This window comes from Salvelinus namaycush, unplaced genomic scaffold (assembly GCF_016432855.1).
Source record: "Salvelinus namaycush isolate Seneca unplaced genomic scaffold, SaNama_1.0 Scaffold848, whole genome shotgun sequence".
Taxonomy (NCBI): domain Eukaryota; kingdom Metazoa; phylum Chordata; class Actinopteri; order Salmoniformes; family Salmonidae; genus Salvelinus; species Salvelinus namaycush.
This window is the reverse complement of record NW_024061584.1, coordinates 98,267-109,703: the sequence shown is the minus strand read 5'-3', so window position 1 is coordinate 109,703 and position 11,437 is coordinate 98,267. Positions and strand designations below refer to the sequence as shown.

The 11,437-nt window shown below is 43.6% G+C and overlaps 1 protein-coding gene across 1 annotated transcript; it reads left to right on the top strand.

Annotated features, from left to right (window-relative positions):
* Positions 1–1,816: 1,816 nt before the first annotated feature.
* Positions 1,817–5,488, top strand: LOC120043048 (beta-crystallin B1-like; the record flags this gene model as incomplete). Its single annotated transcript, XM_038987779.1, has 5 exons — positions 1,817–1,911; positions 2,829–2,947; positions 3,346–3,478; positions 3,925–4,067; positions 5,317–5,488. Coding segments are annotated over 5 exons (662 nt in total), but the record flags the coding sequence as incomplete, so codon positions are not given.
* Positions 5,489–11,437: the final 5,949 nt, after the last annotated feature.

The window sequence follows — 11,437 nt, the reverse complement described above, 5'->3', positions numbered from 1 at the left end:
GGCAGGAACTAATGGGGATCCATAATAAACCCCAGGAAGAGTAGCTGCTGCCTTGGCAGTAACTAATGGGGATCCATAATAAACCCCAGGAAGAGTAGCTACTGCCTTGGCAGGAACTCATTGGGATCCATAATAAACCCCAGGAAGAGTAGCTGCTGCCTTGGCAGGAACTCATTGGGATCCATAATAAACCCCAGGAAGAGTAGCTGCTGCCTTGGCAGGAACTCATTGGGATCCATAATGAACCCCAGGAAGAGTAGCTGCTGCCTTGGCAGGAACTCATTGGGATCCATAATGAATCCCAGGAAGAGTAGCTGCTGCCTTGGCAGGAACTCATTGGGATCCATAATAAATACAATTACAAATACCAATCATAACCTTTAGCTCAGATCTAGGATTTGGGCCGGTATTCATAAAGTGCCTCAAGGTAGTGCTAATCTAGGATCAGTTTTTCCTGTCAGATCATAATAAATAAGATTAGATGGTCAGGGGGACCTGATCCTAGATCATCACGCTTTATGAATATGGGCCCAGGTTTCTGTTGGATACCCGGCTTTCCAGTGGGAGTGAAACAGTAGAACCAAAGATGTATAAAACTGATGAGAAGGAATAAGGACTTCATATATAGTGTAGGATATGACAGTGTTCCATGAAAACATGTTTCTGATAACAACAGGTCCAAAACGTTGTCCTATATTTCTTTTGTATTTTTAAAATATTTTTAATCCCAGGCCCCCGTCCCTGCAGGAGACCTTTTGCCTTTTGGTAGGCCGTCATTGTAAATAACAATTTGTTCTTAACTGACTTGCCTAGTTATATAAAGGTTCATTATAATACATTTTTTTTAAACTTACAAAATCAATAACATTTAAAAACTTCACAGACAGACCTGTGCATCATAACAACACTTCAATCACCAACCACCATACATACCTCTGTACTCATGCAGTATTTACATATCTTGCTCTCTCTCTCTCTCTCTCTCTCTCTCTCTCTCTCTCTCTCTCTCTCTCTTTGATGATGGGGGGATTTCTATTCTTCCCTGGCTGTGAGCTCAGCGGGTTTCTCTCTGTCACTCTAATCCCCCCTCTCTGGGCGCCAGCATATAAAAGGTCCGGGAGGGCCCTCTCCACTCACACACCGACCGCCTGAGCCCACTCCTGTACCCACACACTGAGCAGAGGTAAGAGACGGCCACACAGAGATACAGAGAGATGGGGGATGAGAGAGGGATAGATTAGGTATCTCAAACGTCAAATTCAAATACAGGTCACTCTAAATGGCATCATAGTAACTAGACAGAACACATAAATAACTTATTGTCCTTCACTGACGTGTTTTACCTGGTTCCACAGGGATTGTTTAATGAATGGTTCTTGTTATCTATAAGAGCTGGTTGACTATTTTACATTGGAGATTCATTTACTTTTAAGTGGACATGCTTAGTACATGGGCAAAAAACAACAACAAACTCTTAATTTCTGTTCTTACTGATGTTTGGATCGTAAGGGAACTCGAGGAAACATTTTTAAGTGGCCAGTAGTGGTCATGTGGTTAATTAACCTCATCCAAGATGGCTACTTATATTTTTCTGTTCCGTTGATCAATTACAGGCTCTGCTAAGGAGCTAAGGAGTAAAGCAGGGTTCTACTGTCTAGAACACAGTAGGTTTGGGTAAAAGTTGTAGACTTCAATGGGATAAAGTGGTAAATGAGTTGTGTCTGTTTAAACAGCATTAAACTTAGTGTTGAATCCTCGTACCTTTCTTTACCTCCTTTGATTTCCTTCCCTCCGTCATCCCTCTGTTTTGTTCCAGTCATCATGTCTGGAGAAAAGTCTAAATCTGCTTCCCAGCCCGACGGCAAGGCCGCCCAGGGGAAGAGATCTGAGATGGGCATGAACGCCTACAAGGTAACACACATGCATGCATACACACACACACACACACACACACACACACACACACACACACACACACACACACACACACACACACACACACACACACACACACACACACACACACACACACACACACACACACACACACACACACACACACACACACACACACACACACACACACACACGCATGCATGCATATACATACACACACACACGCACACATATAGGCACACACACATATGCACACATACTCACACACACATGGACGCATTCACACACATACACACACAAACACATACATGCATGCATACACACACACACACACACACACATAATGTATGCATACAAAACCAGATGGCCACACATATATGTTATATAATTGTTGGTACTTTGACACTCGTACGTAACTACTCACACACCGTTTCCACACAATGCCTCTAGTTGCCTGTGGTGGTAAGTCACAGTTGCCATAGCTATGTGTGTGTGGAGGCGTTCTAAGAGAATCACACAAGGACAGTGTCTGCGTCCAAAATGGCCCCCTGTTTCCTATATAGAGCACTACTTTTGACCAGAGCCCTAGTGCACTATATAGGGAATAGGGGACCATTTGGGATTCAAAAAGTGTTTGTTTTGTTACATTACACAGTTCAGCCTCAAAGAAAAAGATGTGAGAATTAAACTGTAATTTCTCTCTTTTATCTTTCTCCTCTCTCTCTCGCGCACGCTCTCTCTAACCCCTCCCTCCCTCCCTCCCTCCCTCCCTCCCTCCCTCCCTCCCTCCCTCCCTCCCTCCCTCCCTCCCTCCCTCCCTCCCTCCCTCCCTCCCTCCCTCCCTCCCTCCCTCCCTCCCTCTCTCCACCTCTTTCGCTCTCTACCTCTCTCTCCCCTCTCTCTCCCTCCCTCCCTCTCTCTCTCCATCTCAGATGTGCGTCTTCGACCAGGAGAACTTCCAGGGCCGCTGTATGGAGATCACCAATGAGTGCATGAACGTGTGTGACATGGGCATGGACAGGGTCCGCTCCCTGCGTGTCGACTGCGGGCCGTGAGTACTAGCCTGTCCCTCGACACACACACCTCATTTGTGTCACACACACACACACACACACACACACACACACACACACACACACACACACACACACACACACACACACACACACACACACACACACACACACACCTCAGCTTCACCAACACACACCTAATCCCCACATGCACTTGTAGTGAAATCTTTTCCTTAAACTAACGTTACTATGACACACCCATACCTGTTTGTCAATCTCACACAAACTAACATTTATTCCTATCAAACGTTGCTGCAACCATGGTTCTCAATGTGTTTCTGCCTCTCTCTCTCCCCCTCTCCTCCCCCTCCCTTACCCCTCCTCTTCCCCTCTCCCTCTCTCTCCCCCTCTCTCTCCCCCTTTCTCCCTCTATCAGTTTCGTGGGTTATGAGCAGATGAACTTCTGTGGTGAGATGTTCATCCTGGAGAAGGGAGAGTACCCTCGCTGGGACTCCTGGAGCAACTGTCAGAAGAACGACTATCTGCTGTCCTTCAGGCCCGTCCGTATGGTATGTCACACACTCCTCCACTTTTCTCTCCCCATCACTCTGTTCTTCCATCTCTCCAGCACTACATCTCTGTCATTGGCCAGAATACATTTACATACACTTATCTGATCATCATGTATTTCTGCTGTTAGTAATCATCTCTCTTAACATCCATCCACCTACTCATCCATCCATCCATCCATCCATCCATCCATCCATCCATCCATCCATCCATCCATCCATCCATCCATCCATCCATCCATCCATCCATCCATCCATCCATCCATCCATCCATCCATCCATCCATCCATCCATCTACTCATTCATCCATTCATTAATTTATCCAAACTGGTCAGTTCGGTCTGTTATCTGTTAGTTATGTTATGTTAGTTTTTAACTCCACCTCTCTCTCTCCCCCACCTCCCTCCCCTCTTACCCCCTCTTTCCCTCTGTCCCCTCTCTCTCAGGACCCTGAGAAGCACAAGATCTGCCTGTTCGAGGTTGGAGAGTTCAAGGGTCGTAAAATGGAGATCATGGATGATGATGTTCCCTCTCTGTTCTCCTACGGATTCACCGATAGGGTCGGCAGCATCATGGTCAGCTGTGGAACGTGAGTGGTCCTCGCTGCGGCAACAGGACACACCCACATCGCAGACAAACATGCCATTGGTCTATAGGATGAGATAGAGCAGGAAGTGAGTGAGACAGTGATGTCATTATGACATAAACAACCAGGCATCACCAAACCTAGATACCTTAGATCGTTTGTAATCTACTGTACAAATTATTCATTCATTTCAAATGGCTGAGTCGTTCCACCGTTTCTATGTAAATAATAGAATTCAGAAACAACAGTTCCAAAAATAGTTTGGAATGACGAAAGTTTCCACAATAGTTTTAATTGTCAGAGGGGTTCCATTTAGAAGATCATTTAATATATAGGCTCTCTGTTTCCCTCTGGCTTCCTGTGTCTACATACTTCAAATAGAATCTAGTCTGCCTCTCAAATGGCACCCTATTCCCTTCATATGCACTATGGGCCCTGGTCAAAAGTAGTGTACTAAATAGGGAATAGGGCACCATTTGGGACGTATCCCTGAAGATCTATGATTCACTTTCAGAAATGCAGCAGGAATGATGTCAGGATGTCTTTCCTGTGTTAAACAGCCTCTTCAGAATCAGAACAAAGGGTTTTATATAGCACAGTTTGTGTGTGTTCGTTCATGCGTGCATGTACATGTGTGTGTATGTATCTGTGCGCATGTGAGCTTCGTCTCTCCAGTGTATCTGCACATTGAGAGAGGAGATAGGTCCAGTTCCTTCATAGATGGGTTTGGCCCACAGTGAGTAGACAGGTTCCCCTCTGGTTGAAACATCAAACGGACAGACTGGTACCTCTACAGGTACCACTACAGGCAAAACGTGACAAACAGATCAATACCTCTGTTTAGCAAGACACATCTCTCCCTCACAGCTTCCAACTCCCCTGCCTGTTCCTCTGATGCTGTCGGCTTCTCATCTTTTCTCTCTGTCTCCCTCGGTTCTCGCTTTCTTTTCTACTTTACTCTTCTTTGTTCATTTCTCTACCTCTGTGTCCCTCCTGGCCTCTCTCTCTGTCTCACACTATTGATTCTCTCTCCGTCTTTCTTTCTCATCTCTGTTCATCTCTTCTTCCTTCTTCTCTCTCTTTCTCCCATCTATGTCCCTCTCTTCCCCCATTCCAGCCCTCATTCACTCAGCCCTTTCCAACTTCTCCTCTCTCTCCCATCTCTCTCCCATCTCTCTCCCTCTCTTCCCCATCTATCTCTGTCCCTCCATCCCTCCACTCATCCCCCTTCTCCTCTGCTGTTTTCTTCCAGCTGGGTGGGTTACCAGTTCCCTGGATACCGTGGTTCCCAGTACCTCCTGGAGAAGGGTGACTACAAGCACTTCAATGAGTTCGGCGCCCGTCACCCCCAGTTCCAGTCTGTGAGGCGTATCCGTGACATGCAGTGGCACCAGCACGGCTGCTACACCTTGTCCAGCAAGTGAGGGTCCCAGAGGGCGAGAAAGAGAGTGAGCGGAGGAGAGGCGGAGGAAGGGCACAGTAGAGGAGGAGGGGGGAAGGCTAAAAGGGACAGGAAGAAAGCACCCTATCTATAGGAAGATAGAAAGCTCCCTCCATCCCTCCATCCGACCCCTCATCCCCCCGGTGATCCTCTCCGCGGTTAGATCATTTTTTTTAGAGCGAGGGAGAGAGCGAGGGATGGAGGGAGGTAATTGTTTTTTCCCCTCTTGAGACGGCGCCCTCTACCTGTTTGAGAGATGTAAGACTTGTGGCGTACAGCCGCCCTGATTGGACAGATACGTCAACACCACGAAACAACAATGGATTCTAAGACTATTGACGTAAATAAACAGCGACAACAACTCACAGATCAACAAAGACCAGATGTGGTGGGTTGATAGGTAGATAGCTAGATATTCTCTCAATTTTTTTCTCTCTCTCTCCGTCTCTGTTATTTTCAGCCCCCTCCCTTCCCCTCTCTCTCTCTCTTTTTCCCCCTCGCATAATTAATTTTTCATCCAACCATCCTGTTACTCTTCAAACCTAAATTCAGCCCAAAACGAGACGACTAGTGCTTCTCCTTTGACTCTGATCTATGGGGGTACGGATGTGTGTGTGTGTGTGTGGGTCTGTTGTCGTGGCTAGAAGAGGGTACGGGATCTAGGGTTCTAGACTTCTAGGGTTCTAGGATTCAATGAAACGTGCTGCGTACCTCTGCCACAGTCACTGTAAAAGCTTGTACTCAGACCCTGCACCCTCTTCTATCCTAACCCAAATAAAGAGACTAAACCTGACCTGATTTCACCTCGGATTCTTCATTTAATCATCTGTTTCTCTTGTGACGGTGATCGTGTGACAGAGAGGAGATCCAGCAACTCTTAGAGGACAGTGGAAGTTAATAAGAAAGCTTCTGAACTGTTAAAAGAAAAACCAACGTGTTTCGTGTCTTGGACATCATCAGGCTTTTAGACAGAATAAATAATGAGCCTTTTATACATTGATTGTGTGATATCATGGCAGTAATAGCAGTGGAGGGGTTCTTCATATAACTACAGTCTAGTTAGAACACAGTGGAGGGGTTCTTCATATAGCTACAGTCTAGTTAGAATACAGTGGAGGGGTTCTTCATATAGCTACAGTCTAGTTAGAACACAGTGGAGGGGTTCTTCATATAACTACAGTCTAGTTAGAATACAGTGGAGGGGTTCTTCATATAGCTACAGTCTAGTTAGAACACAGTGGAGGGGTTCTTCATATAACTACAGTCTAGTTAGAACACAGTGGAGGGGTTCTTCATATAACTACAGTCTAGTTAGAACACAGTGGAGGGGTTCTTCATATAACTACAGTCTAGTTAGAACACAGTGGAGGGGTTCTTCATATAACTACAGTCTAGTTAGAACACAGTGGAGGGGTTCTTCATATAACTACAGTCTAGTTAGAACACAGTGGAGGGTTCTTCATATAACTACAGTCTAGTTAGAATACAGTGGAGGGGTTCTTCATATAGCTACAGTCTAGTTAGAACACAGTGGAGGGGTTCTTCATATAACTACAGTCTAGTTAGAATACAGTGGAGGGGTTCTTCATATAGCTACAGTCTAGTTAGAACACAGTGGAGGGGTTCTTCATATAACTACAGTCTAATTAGAACACAGTGGAGGGGTTCTTCATATAACTACAGTCTAGTTAGAAGACAGTGGAGGGGTTCTTCATATAACTACAGTCTAGTTAGAATACAGTGGAGGGGTTCTTCATATAACTACAGTCTAGTTAGAACACAGTGGAGGGGTTCTTCATATAACTACAGTCTAGTTAGAACACAGTGGAGGGGTTCTTCATATAACTACAGTCTAGTTAGAATACAGTGGAGGGGTTCTTCATATAACTACAGTCTAGTTAGAACACAGTGGAGGGGTTCTTCATATAACTACAGTCTAGTTAGAACACAGTGGAGGGGTTCTTCATATAGCTACAGTCTAGTTAGAATACAGTGGAGGGGTTCTTCATATAACTACAGTCTAGTTAGAACACAGTGGAGGGGTTCTTCATATAACTACAGTCTAGTTAGAACACAGTGGAGGGGTTCTTCATATAACTACAGTCTAGTTAGAATACAGTGGAGGGGTTCTTCATATAACTACAGTCTAGTTAGAATACAGTGGAGGGGTTCTTCATATAACTACAGTCTAGTTAGAATAGAGTGGAGGGGTTCTTCATATAACTACAGTCTAGTTAGAATACAGTGGAGGGGTTCTTCATATAACTACAGTCTAGTTAGAACACAGTGGAGGGGTTCTTCATATAACTACAGTCTAGTTAGAACACAGTGGAGGGGTTCTTCATATAACTACAGTCTAGTTAGAACACAGTGGAGGGGTTCTTCATATAACTACAGTCTAGTTAGAATACAGTGGAGGGGTTCTTCATATAACTACAGTCTAGTTAGAATACAGTGGAGGGGTTCTTCATATAACTACAGTCTAGTTAGAACACAGTGGAGGGGTTCTTCATATAACTACAGTCTAGTTAGAATACAGTGGAGGGTTCTTCATGAAAACGTTAACAGCTCACATGCTGTACCACCTGTGTTGGACTGACACAATAACAGACAAATATGTACTTGGCGGGTTATGAACCCCGGTCTGCCGCTGTAGAAACCAACGTGTAAACCATCAGACCAAGAGGAAATCCCTTGTTGACCAAGGGCCACAGAAAATCGCATGCAGGGCTTGCTACCTCCTCACGTTACCATGAACAATCATGACAGACTCATGTCCACCACACATACGCAGGTCAGAAGTTATTTCTTTAAAAAATGCAGTTCAAAGTGCTTAGCAAATAAAATAATAAAAGGTGAGAAAGAAAAACACAAAAATAATGTACATAAATAGTTTTAAAAAGTAAAACAAGAGTTAAACATATATTAATGTTTCTATGTGTACATAGTACAAACAAGTAGGGCTATTCTGAGAGTGTCGATGACGTAGTCTGTCCTCTATTTACACTCCAAAGTATAATATTCATCTTATTTCAACACAAGGTAGCTAACATGGTTTCTCACTCACGGCCATCAACATTTTACATAAATTACTGACAGATTCTTCATAACACCCACACCTTTGGTCTAATAATAATATAGAACCGATGACATCAGTCTAAAGCTAGCCCCCCCCCAACTCCCTTATATAAATGCAATGTTTCAGGTTCACCACCCCCCTGTAAAAAGTTTACAATATTTTAATATTAGTTGGCCTTAAAACCCTCAATGGCTGGGTGAAATCAGGTGTAGGATTTACAGTCAAACACCTCAAGTAAACATCATAGTGTTTTCTAGGAAAGGAGGTAAGGAGGTAAGGAGGTAGATTAATGTAGACCAGGGATTCAGCCGGCGGGCAGATCGTTTTCTTCAGCGGATGGTCGGGGGACCGGAACATAATTACAAATCATTTTTAGACAGAAAATGAACCACCAGAAAATATAAAAACAGATGATTATATTTGTATATGAGTGTACAGGTGGATTCAAAGGACCTGGCAGGGTCTTTCCATAGAGATAGATAGAGGACTCATCTTTGTGTCTGTGCCATCATAGTGTCTGTGACAGCACGGGCAGCGCCATTGAGGCTATCTCGTTTTTAGAGTAGTAAATGTTCTTGTTTGGCTGATTGCTCCAAATTCATCCAGTTGACTACTTTAAAATTGTGAAAGACCTCAATGGTAATATCCATGATGAGTCCTCTATCTATCTATCTATCTCTATGGGTCTTTCCAAGTTTATTAGCAGAATCGCGTCAGTGGAAACAAGCCGTTCTCAGGGTTATATGTTCCAGTTGTGTCGGGGACAATTTTAGCATTTTATCTAACCCTAACCAATTTCCTAACCACTAATTCTCCTAACCTGCTACAAAAAGTAAGGTGCACAGAGAACAGCCCGAGTTTCATCTATGACGTGCTTGGGCTGGACAGAGCTACCAGTAAGTGAACATGTTGTTGGATCCCTAGGGGAGACAGGGCTGATGAAGTTAATTTGTTTTATGTACTTGTCTTTATTTCACTCTACCTACAACTCTAAACATTGCAATGACTCACTGAAGAAGCTCCAGGAAACTCCACTATTGTCTCCTCCCTCCCTCCCTCCCTCCCTCCCTCCCTCCCTCCCTCCCTCCCTTAGCAACAAAACAAATGCTGGAGCAACTATGGGGCAAAACAGATGGGGTTGGCTTAGAATGTTGACAACATGTAAACGATATTTAGTCTCCAATGTTTATTGAAAACGTAAATACATTTGCGCAGTGAGCACTTATTGTCTCTCATACACGATTAGCTGTTGGTTAGTTAGCTAGCAAATTTGCCATAATTAGCATTGACATGGTATCAAGAACAAGATGAAAAGAGCCTCTAGGATTCCCCACATGGCAGTTTCTTCTCATTGTTGCCATCTGGCCTTCCAGAATCACAACAACTGACAAACTTCTGCCCCATTGAGGCGTGTTCACATGGTTTTCCTGACATTGTCAGCTAACCCATCTAGAGGGCACATGGAAATGAATCTGCTTAGGCACTAATCATGCAAACACATTTATTTTCTATTGTGGCATGGCGTCAGTGAGATTCAAACCTATAATCTTCTGTTCTCTGTTTGTTTTACTCGTACAAAGCTGTTCATTTTACTCTATTCAAACAGACCCCATTTCTAAGGAAACAAGCGTTCATTAGGATGGGGGAGGCCAACACACCTGACCACACTTAACAAGATAGAGGATAGAGTTTTGTTGATGCTGAGAATGGAACATATATGGCAAGGTTCAACTTTCTTTGAACCTTGCACATTTTTTCTAATGTGTTTTTTATGGAAGGTTTTCTTAATTTTCTGAGAACATGACTTGAAATAGAACCAAGAGGAAACCTGCAGAAAATATTAATCTGAAGTACTGAAACCCCAAAGAAGTTGGTTGTTTATTAACGTGCTCTGAATGTTCTGAGAACATGACTTTAAATAGAACCACGAGGAAACCTGTATAAAACGTTATGCTGAAGTACTGAGATTCCCACCTAAGAAACATGGTTCTCAGAACGTTATGTGCTTGCTGTGTACCCTGAGCCATTCCCAGAATGTTGTTGAAAGGTAGTATGCAAAATAACCACAGGACAGCCACACTCGTGCAGGGCAGCCCCGAAGCGTCTCTTCTCATCAACTGTATGTGAGAATGTCCTCTGTGTTGTCCTAGCAATTCAGCATGCTTTGTGTTGTCTTGCCAACCCAATTGTCTCTGAGAAGCTGAGGTTCTGGTGTGATTCAGTCATGTAGGTCTGGTTTCTGATTGGTGGCTAACTTTACAGTAATACTATTGGTCGACAACTAATTAAGAATCCAAACAACTCAGAAGCTTATAAAAGGGTCTTAGATTCATTGTCCTTTCTCTTATGTTCCTGACTTACTGTGGTGAGATAACCTTCTCTCTCTCTCTCTCTCTCTCTCTCTCTCTCTCTCTCTCTCTCTCTCTCTCTCTCTCTCTCTCTCTCTCTCTCTCTCTCTCTCTCTCTGACCATGCTTAGAATAATGTTTTGGAACTTAAGCGTTATGCCTTGTATGTGAATCCATTCATTTCACAAAGTAATTAAATACACTTCCATTCTCAGACATTTCTTGATTGCCATTTACTGTAACTCAACTATAGAGTTCTATTACTGTAACTCAACTATAGTGTTATATTACTGTAACACAACTATAGTGATCTATTACTGTAACTATAGTGTTCTATTACTGTAACTCAACCATAGTGTTCTATTACCGTAACTCAACTATAGTGTTGTCACGCCCTGGCCTTAGTATTCTTTGTTTTCTTTATTATTTTAGTTAGGTCAGGGTGTGACATGGGGAATGTTTGTGTTTTTGTATTGTCTAGGGGTTTTGTATGTTATATGGTCTGT